We start from the raw sequence: 19,378 nt of genomic DNA on the forward strand, positions 1-19,378 counted from the left end.
CCTTCATGTCTTAAAGTGATGATGGACTGTCGTTTCTCTTTGCTTATTTGAGCTGTTCTTGCCATAATATGGACTTGGTCTTTTACCAAATAGGGCTATATTTTGTATACCCCCCTACCTTGTCACAACACAACTGATTGGCTGAAGCGCATTTAGAAGGAAAGAAATTCCACAAATTAACTTTTAAGAAGGCACACCTGTTAATTGAAATGCATTCCAGGTGACTACCTCATGAAGCTGGTTGAGAGAGTGTGCAAAGCTGTCATCAAGGGAAAGGGTGGCTATTTGAAGAATCTCAAATATAACATATATTTTGATTTGTTTAACACTTTTTTGGTTACTACATGATTCCATATGTGTTATTTCATAGTTTTGATGTCTTCGCTATTATTCTACAATGTAGAAAATAGTAAAAAATTAAGAAAAGCCCTTGAATGAGTAGGTGCTCTAAAACTTTTGACCGGTAGTGTATGTCACCAGTAATAAATGTACCATTAATCCCTGTCATTTTGTTACATACATTTCTGTTAACATTTTAAATGTTTAGTCATTTAGCAGACGCTCTCATCCAGAGCAATTTACAGGAGCAATAAGGGATAAGTGCCTTGCTCAAGGGCACATCGACAGATTTTTCACCTAGTCGGCTCGGGGATTAGAACCAGCAACCTTTTGGTTACTGGCACAACGCTCTTAACCACTAAGCTACCTGCTTAGTTAATGCATGTATTATTTACAGTCATTTACCGTTCACATTCTTGGAATGGAAACGTTGTTTGCAGCATTCACAACCTGCTACATTTGTGAGAAACAATTTTTGGTTTATTTCATAACCATCATTTATGAGTTTTGTAAAATGTTTCATTGTCTTTTGTTTGTAGTGCTCCATGTGAGCAATTTGCCAGAAGATACCTACCCTAACGTTACGCTTGTTTACACTGAGCTGCACTGTGGTCCGAACATAATCATGGTTAGTTTAAGACACCATGGAGCAGGCGTAAGACATGGGTTGGAAAACGTACCTCAATGCAGGGATGGTATATGCCAATGTACCTAAAATTGTACCTTTATCAACACTGCTAAATTGAGAAGATTGAAATACTGCTAGTTTTCCCGGAAAACTTCCCTTTTCGTCTTCATGCTAGCTAGCAGTAGCCACCGCAGCCATTTTGGAATGTCAGCCAATCAGTACCTTTGTTGTTCAACTTGACGTGCCATTCCATAATGGCTGCTGTGGCTACTGCTAGCTAGCATGAGGACGAAAATGATTGTTTTCCAGAAAAACTAATAGTCGTTCAATCTTCTCGGTGTAACAGTTGGGATAATGGGACAATTCGGAGTACAACGCATTTCTCATCCCTGGATTGAGGTACATTTCTGAGCCATATCTCGCGCTGGCTCCGCGGTGTCTTAATCTACACAGGAACGCTGTCCGACCCTAGTGCAGCTGTAAGCAAGCAGATCGGATCTGATGGCTAGTGAGTAATGAATATGTGTCAGGTTTGTCGGTCCTGATAATGTTGAGGGAGCACGTGCAACTGAACACACGAAGACGTACCTCGCGTGCTCCATGCAAATGTAGGAAAGTGCCTATTTGGGGATGTCTGATTGTATTAACTCACCACGTCCACCACTAATAAACTGAGCTTCTCAGTCATTTTTTCTTCACCTCACGCAGTAAGTCAACAAAGTCTGTTTTTTTAAACATCCATTGCGAATGATAATAGTTACTCACAGTATTTGATAAATCTTTCCAACGGTCTCCTGTCCTCGATAACCACCAAGCCATGGTGTGAAAGAGAAAAATATCATGATCCCATATATCCAGTGGAAACGTCATAAAATACCTAAACATTTTCCCCTGCAAGAACAGCTGTCTGTCCTGAGCTCACTGGCACGGGAAACTCTGAGGGCCCGGAATAGGCTAGTTGATACAATGTTGCAAGTTCGCTACGACAGCTTCGGGCTGGACCCAGTTGATTGATTTGATCAAATGTTGCACTTCACTAGCGATAGCTCAAGTCAAGATGGATAGAAAGGGAGGCAGACAGAGAGATGAAAGCGGTCCTCTGTAGCTCAGCTGGTAGAGCACGGCGCTTGTAACGCCAAGGTAGTGGGTTCGGTCCCCGGGACCACCCATACACAAAAATGTATACACGCATGACTGTAAGTCGCTTTGGATAAAAGCGTCTGCTAAATGACATATTATTATTATTAATGCGATTGAAAGAACCTGAATTTTCATCAATATATTTTCTGTTTTATTTGTCGGCTTTAGGCTTATGTATTTTACCTAGTTGACGATGGAAGTTGTAGGCCTATTGCTGCATTGGCTTATAGGCCATCTCTGAGTTCCATGCGCTAATTTCTTTTGCCGCCAATGGATCACGGTGTATCAATGTGGCAGAGGGTGGTGCTCTTGCATTAGTTGAATTTGTACTTTTAGATTTTTATAATTTTAATTAAAATGTGTATGATTAGCCATGTGACAATGATTTTGAGAAACAAAAACTTGATTATTGAAATGAAACTGTTCCAAAAAAATATGCATTTGAAAATCATAACTGGCACGCAGATCAGTAGAAATGGTAGGATAAATTGTAAGTTTCCCCAAACTTGAAACTCTCACGCCACCTATGCCTTTACTATAACACCCATTAAAGAAATTAGGAGGTCCTGTGAAAAAAAAATGTGTCCCCCTATGGAAATCAACTGCCCGTCCAACTGATTCATTCTGGTGCCGGCCCTGCTCTTCTTATCCAGTTCTTATCCTTTGGCAAAAATGAAGAGACCAGGAAAGAGCGGAGAGCGATAGGTCAGCTAAATAGAAGTCAGGTTATTCTCAAACACGCTGTTATGACACATTGACCTAGCCTGGTTTCAGATCACGCCATAGGAGTTGGCAAGACAGATCTGGGACCAGGCTAACTTTGACCTACTGGTCTGGAGGGGCCTTGGCGACCCTCTCTATTCGCCCGTGAAAAATATGGAGAAATCTGAGAGGGAGAAGAAGGCTGATAAAGAGAAGGAATTAACAGAAATAGACATGGACTCTACAAGGTGTCGAAAGCGTTTCACAGGGATGCTGGCCCATGTTAACTCCAATGCTTCCCATAGTTGTGTCAAGTTGGCTGGATGTCCTTTGGGTGGTGGACAATTCTTCATACACACGGGAAACTGTTGAGTGTGTAAAACCCAGAAGCGTTGCAGTTCTTGACACAAACCGGTGCGCCTGGCACCTACTACCATACCCCGTTCAAAGGCACTTCAAGATTTTGTCTTGCCCATTCACCCTCTGAATGGCGCACACAAACAATCCATGTCTCAATTGTCTCAAGGCTTAAAAATCCTTCTTTAACCTGTCTCATTCCCTTCATCTACACTGATTGAAGTGGATTTAACAGGCGACATCAATAAGGGATCATATATTTCACCTGTATTCACCTGGTCAGTCTGTCATGGAAAGAGCAGGTGTTCTTAATGTTTTGTACACTCAGTGTACACCATCACAATAAATCCATTATCTAGTTCATTTAGCAGACAAGATATGCTTATAAATCCCGTGCCATTATTTTATGTTGTATGATTTTATAGTATGAAGAATATAATTGAACTTAGCTGAATACAATATTAAGGATATTTTTCCCATTCCCGAGTGAGTGCGCATATGAAATGGCTATGTTGAGCGTAAAGTGATAATTTGAAACAGGTCTTATACGCTAGATTTAGAGTTATTTGGCAACTTTAATTGTGAATGATACAAACCTTAGAATGTCTTAGAAATCAAAATATAAATGGGCTGCATGATGCGACTATAGGCTATTGGTGATTTGAAAAAGTCAACAGAAAAAAACTTGCGCTCTGTTCCTTGCCTCAGGCCGGTGTGACGGTAATACGGTCACCGCAACAGCCCTACCCGCCACCACCCCCACTTTATTGTAGACTGTCTCTTTTCATCTCTTTCTTCGCGGCAGTCTTTTCCTTGTCAATTGTTTTTATTTTGGTCTGTTTCGACACTCCTTATTGCCTACTTTCTGTCCATTGGTCTCCCAGTTGCTGTAGCCGGCCGCAACCGGGAGACCAATGGGGCGGCGCACAATTGGCCCAGCGTCATCCAGGGTAGGGGAGGGAATGGCCGGCAGGGAGGTAGCTCAGTTGGTAGAGCATGGTGTTTGCAACGCCAGGGTTGTGGGTTCGATTCCCACGGGGGGCCAGTATGAAAATAAAAAAGAATAATGTATGCAGTCACTAACTGTAAGTGCTAAATGACGTAAATGTAAAATGTAAATGTAGTTTAAGAGACCTTTTGCATCCCCCATTATCTGTTGTCTTTTTTTGTTTTACCCTAATTTCATACTCTTTAAATCCTTCTCTTAGAAGTAGTTTGGGCAAGGAGTGGCTGCAATGTACTCAGTGTAGGTTGCATTCACTCCTGGCCTATAGATTTACTTCCATAGTATGACAAATATTGTTTAAGTATGAAATTAGGGTGAACTACCCCTTTAATGCGCTCACTCTCCTCTATGTATGTACACTGAACAAAAATATAAACGCAATATGTAAAGTGTTGGTCCCATGTTTCATGAGCTTAAATAAAATATCCCAGAAATGTTCCATATGCACATAAAGCTTATTTCTCTCAAATTTTGTTTACATCCCTGCATTTTAGCATTTGTCAAGATAATCCATCCACCTGACAGGTGTGGCATATCAAGAAGATGATTAAACAGCATGATCATTATACAGGTGCACCTTGTGCTGGGGACCATAAAAGGCCACTCTAAAATGTGCAGTTTTGTCACACTACACAATGCCACAGATGTCTCAAGTTTTGCGGGAGCATGCAATGATGACTGCAGGAATGTCCACCAGAGCTGTTGCCAGAGAATTCAATGTTAATGTCTCTACCATAAGCCACCTCCAAACGTCGTTTTAGAGAATTAGGCTGTACGTCCAATCGGCCTCGCAACTGCAGACCACGTGTAACCACGCCTGCCCAGGACCTCCATATCCGGCTTCTTCACCTGCAGGATCGTCTGAGGGGTGGGGTGATGAGGAATATTTCTGTCTGTAATAAAGCCCTTTTGTGGGGAGAAACTCATTCTGATTGGCTGGGCCTGGCTCGCCATTGGGTGGGCCTGGCTACCAAGTGGGTGGGCCTATGCCCTCCCAGTCCCACCCATGGCTGCACCCCTGCCCAGTCATGTGAAATCCATAGATCAAATGTATTTTAATTGACTGATTTCCTTATATGAACTGTAACTCAGCAAAATCTTTGAAATTGTTGCATGTTGCGTTCATATTTTAGTTCAGTATATATTATCATTCTCAATTTCCCCAAAATTCTTGAGGTCTCCTTTCTTTTCCCACTCTTTCTCGTTCCACTTGTGGATTCTTCTCTCACCAACCAGATCATTGCTATCTGCATACTGACTTATATTTCCCATTCCATTTATTTTCTCTCCCTCAGTTTCACCATGATCCATACATTTTTCTGGAGATCCATTTTATTTTATTCATCACCCTCTTTCTCTTTCCTCTTCATTTGTTTCAACACTTTCACTATCATCAATATCTATCCATGCTTCAACACCCTCGTTGGTCTCCCAATCCTCTCCTGTTTTCCATGAATTAAATTTCCCCCTTTATCACCATGTCCTCTATCACCTCTTCCACATGTATTTCCTTCTCCTCCCCCTCCTCCTCTTCCTCCTCAACCCCTCCTCCTCCTTTTACCCATCCCCTTCTTTCTCCTCATCCTCCTCTGTTATTAGTTTCTCCTCATCCACTTGCTCTTCTTCATCAACGTTTCGCTCCAATTCAGTCGTTTTCTGTGTCTATTCTTGCTCTCTTTTCTGCAGCTTTCTCTTTTGCCGTTCCCTTGCTTCACACTCTCTTTCATTCTACTGAAGGTATAAATCTTTATTTCTCTTCTCCATCCTTTGCTGATTCTTTCTTAGTCTCACCATCTCCATCCTCTTCTCTCCTGTCTTCCTCCTCCTCTTCAGCTTCTTCAGCCTCTCTCTCTCTCCCTTCTCTCTCCCTCTCTCTCCCTACTCTCTCCATCTCTCTCTCTCTCTCCCTTCTCTCTCCCTCTCTCTCCCTTCTCTCTCCCTCTCTCTCTCTCTCTCTCCCTCGCTCTCTCTCTCCCTCTCTCTCCCTCTCTCTCTCTCTCCATCTCTCTTCCTCTCATATCCCTTCTCTCTCCCTCTCTCTCTCTCCCTCTCTCTCCATCTCTCCTCATGAGTTTAAGTGGTGCATATCTCACCAGTAGCCTGCATACTCTCTGGAACCATCTCTCCCGCTGCTCTAGGAGGCCCACCTTCTCACTGAAACAGCAGTCGTCCTGACTGATGCTACTCCACTCCTCCATAGTGAATGTTCTTTCTGTATGTTCTCTACTGACTGTTCACTAGATCTGATTTGGAAGTCAGATTTGTTTCTTTAGACAAAACAAGTGGTTTGGGCGAAAGATCTCTTCTAAATTGGCTTAAAATAAAAACGCTCTAAAAAGGTGGGAGAGGTTGTGAGTGTGATGTGTGTTGCTAGTTGCTACCAAAGGAATGGAAAATTGCATTCTATAACAATGGTAAAAAAGCACACAGTAGCCTACAGCATAGGCCTCAACTTTAGACAAAGGACCAATCACCAAATTCTAGTACTTACATTTGATCCTGACATATTCAATGAGCACAGAGAGATAAGAAAACTGACATAGTAATTACATTTCAAGCTAGATGTATGCACGAAAAAAACTAAGATATCACTCACCTAACCTCTAACTGGTAAACCCCTTACTTAGCCCACTTCAGCCTTCTAGGTTAGAATACCACCTTCTAGAATATCACCCCATTATGATATCACGTCTCACTGTGACATCTGGCTTTGTCGCTCTCTTTAGTGCAACCTCATTCATTTCTATGGTACTATGACCAACCATATTTCTCACAATATAGGCCTACTGTTCCAGTGTATATCATTGTTGAGATAAATAATATCAGGCATATCAAGTAGGCCTACGGATAGTATGGTAAATCTATATTCCATTACATGGCAAGGACTTTCTGCCTCATTTAAGCCATCATTCTCTCACTTTGTTCAGGTTCATTAATCCCAAATGTACACTTACCTGAGCCACTCCCACAATCCATCGAATATATACTTTGGTTAGACCTAGTTATATCCTTGCCATGATGGACACATCAGCATTGCCTGTCAACACTGTTGTGATGGTAATATGCCAGTAACGCCAAACCCAGCCGTACTTTACCTCACATCTCCTAGCAATAATAACCATGGCACTCTTTGGTGACTCACACGCACACAATCAGATCCAACTGTTATGCCCTGTCCATGCCACAGAGTAGGAAACCACTTACCCGCTCCTCATGTTCACAAAGCTACAGGATCAACTTTGTTTCTTTCCCTAAATCCATTTCTGAGATCTCAGTCTAGAGCTGGGGCTCTCAGAGATAGGGGTCCGAGGAGGGGTAGGGGGGTTGAGGGTGGTATGGCAGAATGCATACAGTGGGGGAAAAAAGTATTTAGTCAGCCACCAATTGTGCAAGTTCTCGCACTTAAAAAGATGAGAGAGGCCTGTAATTTTCATCATAGGTACACGTCAACTATGACAGACAAAATTAGATTTTTTTTCTCCAGAAAATCACATTGTTGGATTTTTAATGAATTTATTTGCAAATTATGGTGGAAAATAAGTATTTGGTCAATAACAAAAGTTTCTCAATACTTTGTTATATACCCTTTGTTGGCAATGACACAGGTCAAATGTTTTCTGTAAGTCTTCACAAGGTTTTCACACACTGTTGCTGGTATTTTGGCCCATTCCTCCATGCAGATCTCCTCTAGAGCAGTGATGTTTTGGGGCTGTCGCTGGGCAACACAGACTTTCAACTCCCTCCAAAGATTTTCTATGGGGTTGAGATCTGGAGACTGGCTAGGCCACTCCAGGACCTTGAAATGCTTCTTACGAAGCCACTCCTTCGTTGCCCGGGCGGTGTGTTTGGCTATCATTGTCATGCTGAAAGACCCAGCCACGTTTCATCTTCAATGCCCTTGCTGATGGAAGGAGGTTTTCACTCAAAATCTCACGATACATGGCCCCATTCATTCTTTCCTTTACACGGATCAGTCGTCCTGGTCCCTTTGCAGAAAAACAGCCCCAAAGCATGATGTTTCCACCCCCATGCTTCACAGTAGGTATGGTGTTCTTTGGATGCAACTCAGCAGTCTTTGTCCTCCAAACACGACGAGTTGAGTTTTTACCAAAAAGTTATATTTTGGTTTCATCTGACCATATGACATTCTCCCAATCCTCTTCTGGATCATCCAAATGCACTCTAGCAAACTTCAGACGGGCCTGGACATGTACTGGCTTAAGTAGGGGGACACGTCTTGCACTGCAGGATTTGAGTCCCTGGCGGCGTAGTGTGTTACTGATGGTAGGCTTTGTTACTTTGGTCCCAGCTCTCTGCAGGTCATTCACTAGGTCCCCCCGTGTGGTTCTGGGATTTTTGCTCACCGTTCTTGTGATCATTTTGACCCCACGGGGTGAGATCTTGCGTGGAGCCCCAGATCGAGGGAGATTATCAGTGGTCTTGTATGTCTTCCATTTCCTAATAATTGCTCCCACAGTTGATTTCTTCAAACCAAGCTGCTTACCTATTGCAGATTCAGTCTTCCCAGCCTGGTGCAGGTCTACCATTTTGTTTCTGGTGTCCTTTGACAGCTCTTTGGTCTTGGCCATAGTGGAGTTTGGAGTGTGACTGTTTGAGGTTGTGGACAGGTGTCTTTTATACTGATAACAAGTTCAAACAGGTGCCAATAATACAGGTAACGAGTGGAGGACAGAGGAGCCTCTTAAAGAAGAAGTTACAGGTCTGTGAGAGCCAGAAATCTTGCTTGTTTGTAGGTGACCAAATACTTATTTTCCACCATAATTTGCAAATAAATTCATAAAAAATCCAACAATGTGATTTTCTTGAAAAAAAAATCTCAATTTGTCTGTCATAGTTGACGTGTACCTATGATGAAAATGACAGGCCTCTCTCATCTTTTTAAGTGGGAGAACTTGCACAATTGGTGGCTGACTAAATACTTTTTTTCCCCACTGTATATTAAAACCCCCAGAAGATCAAACACTGGCGGCCCGAGCCAAAACACTAAGCCACATTTATTAAGATTAAACCTGTCTTGTGTTATGCATTTAGCCCCCAGTAAATCTCTGGTACCTTCTCTTTCTAGAACCTAAAAGAGAAAATATGATGCAATACCCTTTTCTCCCTCCTCCCCTTACTCTCTGTCTGCATTTCTTTGATCGGCGTCCAAGTGCCAGAGTCGCCATGGACGAACTCTAACCCCCACCACTGGCATTTCCTATCCGCAGGTTTTGGCTACCTGACCAGGCAGCTGATGGGCCTGGCCGGGGGCCGCCTGGTACTGGCCCTGGAGGGGGGCCATGACCTCACTGCCATCTGCGATGCCTCTGAAGCCTGTGTCTCTGCTTTGCTAGGAATCGAGGTAAGACTGAGAACGTGGGAGGGAGGGGTTTCTATAATTATTGTCAATAATTTGCCACTGCACCTGTTTGGGGAGACTGTCTCTACACATTTAGTCCAATCAGAGGCACAACCAGAGGTGTGGTGCTTAAAGGGCCTTGGCCCAATGTTGCCGCCAAGAGAGAGAGAGAGTGATGGAGAGGGGGAGAGAAAGAGAGAGTCTGGAACAGTGAGTTGACAGAGAGATGGAGGGACCCTGTTTTTTATTCTCCATCCTCTCTCTTTCTCTCCATCCCTTATTCATCTATCGCTTTTCACTCTCTGTCCCCACTGCCCATTGTGGGAGGATCCCATGGCCAGTGGCCAGGGAGAGGGAGGAAGTAACAAGCTTTAAGTTGAACAATCTGAGGTTAATTGTGGGAGTGTGTAGGCTGGAGCTGAACAAAATCTCTGTCTGCGTCCCAAATAGCACCCTATTTCCAATGTAGTGCACGATAGGGACCATGGCGTCCCTATCGTGCACTACATATTGAATAATTAATAATCCACACTTGAAATAAACTGACATATTAAAAGACAATAAATGACCCTTGGCTAGTGCTGACCCTTGGGTAGTATACACAGATGAAGTGCTGATGTAATGTGTTTTCTGTCGTTGGGACAAGAGCTGTGTCCCAAACAGCACCCTATTCCCTATATAGTGCATTACTTTTAACATGAGCCCTATGGGCCCTGGTCAAAAGTAGTGCACTATATAGGGAATAGGGTGCCCTTTGGGACACAGACAAGGAGATAACCTGCTCAAGCCATTAGCCAGTTAGCCCAGTGTGACTTTAAAACCTCCATTAACGAGGCGTATGGGGCTATAGCTCGTAATGTACTGCCTCTTATTACACACCAATACATTCAACCACACCTCACTCTAATAGTGGTATGTACTGTACATGTATTGTTATTGTTGTAAACCTGTAAACTGAATGCTACCTCATGCTTACATGATTGAAAGTCAAGTAAACAGTACCTTTGGCATTTCGGTTTACCTTATGAGCTCAAAAGAATGGGTAACAAATTTGGAGGCACAGGCATATTGTCCGCTTTTCTGGAGTGAGAGACATTGGAAGAGTAGCTAGCTGGCTAACCGTGAAGATAAGGATGCACATGCATGATGAATAATCATGCTCACTGTTAGTATTGCACTAGATGCTTGCGAAGTTGAGTATAGATAGAGGCTAGGAAGAGATAGAGCGGTCAGCTTAGACTGGACTGGTGGATAAGAGGCCTAGGTGCTTGTGATATTCCAATCCTCCCTCCAGACAAGGCAGTAAATAAGCACTTGGAACCATAAAAGACCGGATGGCCCTGCTCCAATGTAGATCTTGGGCCCGACGCAAAATAAACAGAACAGTAACGCTGGATCACGCTAATAAAACGTGGTCACCGCATCCAGCCGCCCCGAAGAAAAAGAAAACCGCGACCAACTGGTGACCCCGCCCCAAACGGGTTGCAGCTTCGATTCAGAGTGACAGGGACAAGCTGGGGCGTTGGAGAGGCCGAGTGGAACATGGTGGTCAAACTGGTCTGAACCCACCAAAGAAACCTCAAAGCCTGAAGGGGAATTTAAGCTCCACAGCGGACCAAAGTCAACCTGTCAGAAGAACTAGATCTTAACAACTCTGAGCTAGAACAAGGTTTGCTTTGAAGGGGGAGCTACACAAAGGTCCCGTTGAGCCTTAATGCTATAACCTTAATCTGTTTACCTGCACTGGTGCCAACAACAGTAACGACAGAAAAAGAGGAAGAAGGGAAGGCTACTCCTGAAGGGATTGGGGCTAGGAAGGTTTCAGGTTTCAGTGGCCAGGAGAGAGGGCTGTTTTGGGGGTCGATGGGTGAGCGAGGCGGGGAGTCTGGAAGTCGAAAAAGAGGCACCAGCCCTGGCCCCGTAGGGCTCCCTTCTCGCCCTTCTCTCCGGGACCCCGTCACCAGCCCACATCTGAAAGTGCTTACCCTCACACCTCTCCCGACAGGGTCACTGACAGGCCTAGAGAGATCGGAGAATCAAAGGAAATTGGGGAATCATTTGAAGTCAGGGGAGGAAGCTATTGTCATAAACCAGTGAGCTCCAGGGTTTTAGTTTCACTCCGGACGTTGGGCAAGAGGAAAAATGCAGAGCCAGGAACACACGTGAAACGCCACATTACCGTTGATAAGGAGTTGGAACACACGGCTCATTAGTCGCCGTTGACTGCCCGTGAGCCGCGGCCATATTTAGACACTGGTGATTGGCCAAACCCGCTGTGTTTTTCATTGCCTCTTCTCATTGGGTGTTTGGCAAGAGCACAGTCAGTCTTTGAACAAGTGCAGATCAGTCCCTCGTTAGTGTGATGGCCGGTTCAACAAGTCTTAACAGCACAAGAGGGAGAAATGCAAGGCAGGGGAGACAATAACATAAAAGGAGAAAGTTAAAATGTCTCTAATCAAAATGGCAGGAAGCGAGTGTTTTATCAGTCTTTGCGAAGGGTCCAGTGTAATGGAGACGGAATGCAGCGGAATGACTCTTGCCAGCGGCGGTTTGATGAGGCAGATAGATAGAGAGGAAAGGGGTTGTGTGTGTTTGTGGATGCGTGTGTTAGGTAGTGATGACGGGGTAATGAGCCAGTAAGTCAGCTAGTCTGCTGCTTTATTTGTTTGTGAAGTCACAGAAGCAGGGCTTTCAGTTATGTTATTCGAGCAACATGACTAAAATGTATTACCCAAAATTATAATTGGTCTCTCATTAGCCTAAGAATAAGATCTCAAACGTAGACATACTAGGAGTTTAGACAAGTCCACAATCAGGGCCAAACCTCTAGATTGGGTTTACAGCCCGACTGCCTCCTGTGTGATTGTAGTCTGTGCATCGAGCGTTATACTGGCCACTCCACAGTGAGAAACATATTCCCCTTTTTTATTGGCAGGTGAAGACAAGCGTTTGCTATAATGAGCATTGGGTTCCCTTTGAAAGTGGCTCGGATTAGCTTGGGGAAAACACTGATAAAAATTGGTGAATGGACTTTACAGGCCTTTTTTCACTTCACCGTTTGAGTGCATAATCGCCAAAGCCTCTCTAGTTAAATTTCTCATGAATGATGCATTGGCGACGATGCTAGTCAACTCTGACCTCATGACTAATTGACGAATGTGTGCAAACAGATGTTGCGCCCTCTCCTCCAAATTGTGGTTGTTAGCAATTATTTGATAAACACCAGGCTAATACGCTAATTGTTGCCAGTCGCCAATGAGGTTATCCTCTGTGCTTACACTCTAGCTACATTAAGAATGGCCCATTTCGTCCTTCTCTAGCTTCAGCATTTCACTCTCTTTAGCGAACAGAAATGTATACGACGCCGCATAAAAGGTCACCTGCTCTGCTCGATACGTAGTTAGCTCGTTAAATTAGCATAACGTAATCAACTAGTGTCAGCGGTCGATCCAACGTACATGCACCCGGATCAAGCAAAAAACAAACAATAGATGCCTTTTGTCTTGAGTCTGCTGAACAAGTAAAATTCCTCCCACCCAGTATTATGGTTTCACCGCCTTCCCCAGAATGCTTTTTTTAATTTCGGGGCCACATTCCTTCAGAGCCTCTGGTTCGCGTGGCGTCTCAAATTTGTTGGCTTCCCCCTCATGCTTTTGAAGGCTGTGCCACACACTCAAACAGATAGACTTGGATTTACACAATGCAGGCAGCAACGGACACCGTCTTCCAACAAAAGCTCTTCTCTCTCTCTCTCTCTCTGTTGGAAAAAGGCGATGGTTCTCTTGCTATGAAGATGGAGGGATAAAGGAGAGATGGAGCGAAGGGAGGAGGGGAGGGGTTAGAAACTCAAATATACGCCCTGCGTCACTGTGGATGCCGCGGGGAGCGCTGTGTGTGTCATACCTGCCAGGCAGGCCCGGAGTGTGCTGACGAGAGCCATTAAAGTTTACAGCTGCCCATCAAGCTGACAGACAGACAGCCCTCCGAGCCCCCCAGCCTGGCCCCATGTGGGGACCCCCTCCCTGGGTGGAGAGATGACTGGGCTGGTAGGGACTGGAGTTGATCCACTGGAAACCACAAACACAGTAGTGGGTGCAGACACACACACACACACACACACACATTTGTGGATCTGGGCTCACTGTTGTAAGGACTGAGTGGTAGAAAGTGTTAATCTCTCCAATTTAAACAAAAGGAAAAAGAAGGATGAGTAATAGGGAACTAACTCAGCAGTATTTGAAGGTTCCCTTAGGGTGACCATATCAAACAAGGCAACCGCAAACATGTCATCCCCCACAAATGATGCAGCAGCCATCCATGTGCACAACTGCTGCTCAGCTCAAGGGAGTGAATGATAGGGTATTGGTGTGTGTGGGGAAGTGTTTGTGCATTTGTTTTGTACAGTACCCCAAACCATTCTGTGATTCTATGTGTGTGTGTGCTAGTGATGTGCAGGTCAGTTGCTAATAGCCCATCCTCAACCGCCCGATTATATATGATAAACTGAAAATCTGGGGCCCGCACTCGACCCTAACCCACAAATATAGAAAATGGCTGTATAGTCAGAGATAGATACATCAAATCAAATCAAATTAAATCAAATTGTATTGGTCACATGTGCCGAATACAACAGGTGCAGACATTACAGTGAAATGCTTACTTACAGCCCTTAACCAACAGTGCATTTATTTTTAAACAAAAAAAGTAAAAATAAAACAACAACAAAAAAAGTGTTGAGAAAAAAAGATCAGAAGTAAAATAAAGTGACAGTAGGGAGGCTATATATACAGGGGGGTACCGTTGCAGAGTCAATGTGCGGGGGCACCGGCTAGTTGAGGTAGTTGAGGTAATATGTACATGTGGGTAGAGTTAAAGTGACTATGCATAAATACTTAACAGAGTAGCAGCAGCGTAAAAAGGATGGGGTGGGGGGCAGTGCAAATAGTCCGGGTAGCCATGATTAGCTGTTCAGGAGTCTTATGGCTTGGGGGTAGAAGCTGTTGAGAAGTCTTTTGGACCTAGACTTGGCACTCCGGTACCGCTTGCCGTGCGGTAGCAGAGAGAACAGTCTATGACTAGGGTGGCTGGAGTCTTTGACAATTTTGAGGGCCTTCCTCTGACACCGCCTGGTATAGAGGTCCTGGATGGCAGGAAGCTTTGCCCCAGTGATGTACTGGGCCGTACGCACTACCCTCTGTAGTGCCTTGCGGTCGGAGGCCAAGCAGTTGCCATACAAGGCGGTGATGCAACCAGTCAGGATGCTCTCGATGGTGCAGCTGTAGAATTTTTGAGGATCTGAGGACCCATGCCAAATCTTTTTAGTCTCCTGAGGGGGAATAGGCTTTGTCGTGCCCTCTTCACGACTGTCTTGGTGTGTTTGGACCATGATAGTTCGTTGGTGATGTGGACACCAAGGAACTTGAAGCTCTCAACCTGTTCCACTACAGCCCCGTCGATGAGAATGGGGGGCGTGCTCAGTCCTCTTTTTTTTTCCTGTAGTCCACAATCATCTCCTTTGTCTTGGTCACGTTGAGGGAGAGGTTGTTGTCCTGGCACCACACGGCCAGATCTCTGACCTCCTCCCTATAGGCTGTCTCATCGTTGTCGGTGATCAGGCCTACCACTGTTGTGTCGTCGGCAAACTTAATGATGGTGTTGGAGTCGGTGCCTGGCCATGCAGTCATGGGTGAACAGAGAGTACAGGAGGGGACTGAGCACGCACCCCTGAGGGGCCCCCGTGTTGAGGATCAGTGTGGCAGATGTGTTGTTACCTACCCTTACCACCTGGGGTCGGCCCGTCAGGAAGTCCAGGATCCAGTTGCAGAGGGAGGTGTTTAGTCCCAGGATCCTTAGCTTAGTGATGAGCTTTGAGGGCACTATGGTGTTGAATGCTGAGCTGTAGTCAATGAATAGCATTCTCACGTAGGTGTTCCTCTTGTCCAGGTGGGAAAGGGCAGTGTGGAGTGCAATAGAGATTGCATCATCTGTGGATCTGTTGGGGCGGTATGCAAATTGGAGTGGGTCTAGGGTTTCTGGGATAATGGTGTTGATGTGAGCCATGACCAGCCTTTCAAAGCACTTCATGGCTACAGACGTCAGTGCTACGGGTCGGTAGTCATTTAGGCAGGTTATCTTAGAGTCCTTGGGCACGGGGACTATGGTGGTCTGCTTGAAACATGTTGGTATTACAGACTCAGTCAGGGACATGTTGAAAATGTCAGTGAAGACACTTGCCAGTTGGTCAGCACATGCTCGGAGTACACGTCCTGGTAATCCGTCTGGCCCTGCGGCCTTGTGAATGTTGACCTGCTTAAAAGTCTTACTCACATTGGCTACGGAGAGCGTGATCACATAGTCATCCGGGAACAGCTGGTGCTCTCATGCATGCTTCAGTGTTGCTTGCCTCGAAGCGAGCATAGAAGTGGTTTAGCTCCGTCTGGTAGGCTTGTGTCACTGGGCAGCTCGCGGCTGTGCTTCCCTTTGTAGTCTGTAATAGTTTTCAAGCCCTGCCACATCCGACGAGCGTCAGAGCCAGTGTAGTACGATTCAATCTTAGTCCTGTATTGACTGTTTGCCTGTTTGATGGTTCGTCGGAGGTCATAGCGGGATTTCTTATAAGCGTCCGGGTTAGAGTCCCGTTCCTTGAAAGCAGCAGCTCTACCCTTTAGCTCAGTGCGGATGTTTCCTGTAATCCATGGCTTCTGGTTGGGGTATGTACGTACGGTCACTGTGGGGACGACATCATCGATGCACTTATTGATGAAGCCAGTGACTGATGTGGTGTACTCCTCAATGCTGTCTGAAGAATCCCGGAACATGTTCCAGTCTGTGCTAGCAAAACAGTCCTGTAGCTTAGCATCTGCGTCATCTGACCACTTTTTTATTAACCGAGTCACTGGTGCTTCCTGCTTTAGTTTTTGCTTATAAGCAGGAATCAGGAGGATAGAGTTATGGTCAGATTTGCCAAATGGAGGGCGAGGGAGAGCTTTGTATGCGTCTCTGTGTGTGGAGTAAAGGTGGTCTAGAGTTGTTTTCCCTCTGGTTGCACATTTAACATGCTGGTAGAAATTAGGTAGAACGGATTTAAGTTTCCCTGCATTAAAGTCCCCGACCACTAGGAGCGCTGCATCTGGATGAGCGTTTTCCTGTTGATTAATGGCCTTGTACAACTCATTCAGTGCAATCTTAATGCCAGCATTGGTTTGTGGTGGTAAATTGACAGCTATGAAAAATATAGATGAAAACTCTCTTGGTAAATAGTGTGGTCTACAGCTTATCATAAGATACTCTACCTCAGGCGAGCAAAACCTCGAGACTTCCTTAGTATTTGATTTTGTGCACCAGCTGTTGTTTACAAATATACACAGACCGCCACCCCTTGTCTTACCGGAGTCAGCCGTTCTGTCCTGCCGATGTAGCGTATAGCCTGCTAGCTGAATGTTATCATTGTCGTCGTTCAGCCACGACTCGGTGAAACATAAGATATTACAGTTTTTAATGTCCCGTTGGTAGGATAACCGTAATCTTAAGTCGTCCACTTTATTTTCAAAAGATTGAACGTTGGCTAATAGGATTGATGGAAGAGGCAGTTTACTCGCTTCGCCGTCGGATCCTTACAAGGCACCCGATCTACGTCCACGATATCTCCGTCTCTTCCTCACGTGAATGACGGGGATTTGGGCCTTGTCGGGTGTCTGTATGATATCCTTCGCGTCGCCTCGTTGAAGAAAAAAATCTTCGTCAATACGAGGTGAGTAATCGCTGTCCTGATATCCAGAAGCTCTTTTTGGTTATAAGAGACGATGGCAGAAACATTATGTACAAAATAAATTACAAATAACGCGGAAAAACACACATAATAGTACAATTGGTTAGAGGGCTGTAAAACGGCAGCCATCTTCTCCGGCGCATACATGCAGCTTATCTTCTGTCATTATACTCTGTTGCCCTAGAAGACTAAATAAACTTTGCTCACCAGAAACTATGTCATACATCGATAGAATAAATGCTTCATTGTAGTTGAAATCTTTAAAGTTTTCTCTTTCATCTTTGCTTCTCTCGTGCAGCAAAGACATTTAGGGACCGGGGAGAAAATGCAATAATGAAAAATAACTGGAAAAACGTTCTCTGCAAAATCAGTTTGACCTGTTTTAAGGGAATTGCTGTGAAAACGACCCAACATGTTTCTGATAAGATTTCACTTTGGCTTGGATGCATATTTTATGTGGTTGAAATACTATCAGCTTTTATGATGCTGGTAACGATAGAAACCTTTACAGACGTCCCCTAACCGCGCATTCATTCTCTCAAGATGCTGAAAGAAATAAATCATTTTTCTCCACTCCTGTTCCAGAGTTAAAATATACATTTGGTGTATCATTTTATTGCAAGAACTGCTTCATTTTGCAGGAGTTAATATTATATTAGGCTATGAAAGAGGTTATAGACCTACAGTCAGTGTCCAGATTTCAGTTACTATTCCTTTTAACCCATCTGAACAGTACAGTTCCCTTGACGTGCCATATTTTAAGTCCCCGTCTTGTGACTGTCAAATTTCTATAGCGCCTCACAATCATATTACATTTACATTTACATTTTAGTCATTTAGCAGACGCTCTTATCCAGAGCGACTTACAGTTATCACACATAACATCTTTCCCAAATATTAGGCTACTGTTCTGGCCCTCCTTTCTCTTTATTTTCAACTCTCCATTTCACAGCTTTTCTCTTATTGAACTAAACTCCGACATTGTTAATGTTTCCTGCCCAAGTTCCTAAAAGCATTTGGCAATTGCCGTGTGTTTGGCACACGTACAGTTAGGCCCTAAAGTTTAGGCTTACGCACTAACGGCAGATAAAAATAATGAAAGAAAACGTCAAGAATGATAAATATATGGATTTTTAATGCATTGTTTTCTCTTTATTCAACCCGCCCGCCCCCACCTTGCCCTTCATCCTCACAATATTTAATGACCCTAAACCCACCCGCCCTGCAGATATCATCGCGGGGACTGAGGATTATTGAGTCAACCCGCGCATCATTAGTGTGTGCGGCTGTGTGTTTGTTTGTGTGTGTACATGTGCATGCTTGTGCATGTTCATACTTGCGTGTGTGTGTGTGTATAATGCAGCTTGTCGTGCCACAGCCAGGTTAAAGTATCCCTCTCTCTAGACTGGCCTATCCCTTCGCCCTCCTCACCCCCTCCCACCCTCTATTTGTTTTAATTAAAACAAAAATTCCAGCTTTGGCTGAACGGGACTGACCGGCGATCCCTTTTTCCTCTCTCTCCTCTCTTCTGACATTCTCTTCTTCCTTCTTCTAATGTTTCAAGCCTTTTTCTACCTCCTCCTCCTCCACTTTTCAGTTTTTCAGCAAGGTTATGATAGAGCAAAAAAGACGTCTGTGTGCCTATATTTATAATAATAATAATGTGCCATTTAGCAGACGCTTTTATCCAAAGCGACTTACAGTCATGCGTGCATACATTTTTTTTTTGTGTATGGGTGGTCCCGGGGATCGAACCCACTACCTTGGCGTTACAAGCGCCGTGCTCTACCAGCTGAGCTACAGAGGACCACGTCCAGTGTTTATACATAGAAACATTTTTTTTTTTTTTTTTACCGGTTCTGCTCACAAGGGGGTGAAAAAATGCAGCACACACAGTGAGCCAGAGGAAAATTTAATCATTCCGGATTGGAAAGGCAGGTTGGGGAATGCTCTGTTTCCTCTCTCCTCTCTCCTTCATCTGACTCTCCTAACAGTCAGAGTATCCCTGGGAGTGTGTGGTGTGTGTGTGTGGTGTGTGGTGTGTGTGTGTGTGTGTGTGTCAAGTGAAATTACAAAAAA

General features: G+C 44.5%; 1 protein-coding gene across 3 annotated transcripts in view; it reads left to right on the plus strand.

The window, feature by feature from the left end:
* Positions 1-19,378, plus strand: part of hdac4 (histone deacetylase 4) — a 198,068-nt gene that overhangs the window by 168,131 nt on the left and 10,559 nt on the right. For all 3 annotated transcript variants that reach the window (XM_041862710.1, XM_041862719.1, XM_041862726.1), the window contains exon 22: positions 9,401-9,534. In XM_041862710.1, coding sequence (XP_041718644.1) covers positions 9,401-9,534 — 134 coding nt within the window. The remainder of the gene's footprint in view (positions 1-9,400; positions 9,535-19,378) is intronic.

This window comes from Coregonus clupeaformis, chromosome 4 (genome assembly GCF_020615455.1).
Source record: "Coregonus clupeaformis isolate EN_2021a chromosome 4, ASM2061545v1, whole genome shotgun sequence".
In the NCBI taxonomy this organism is placed as follows: Eukaryota; Metazoa; Chordata; class Actinopteri; order Salmoniformes; family Salmonidae; genus Coregonus; species Coregonus clupeaformis.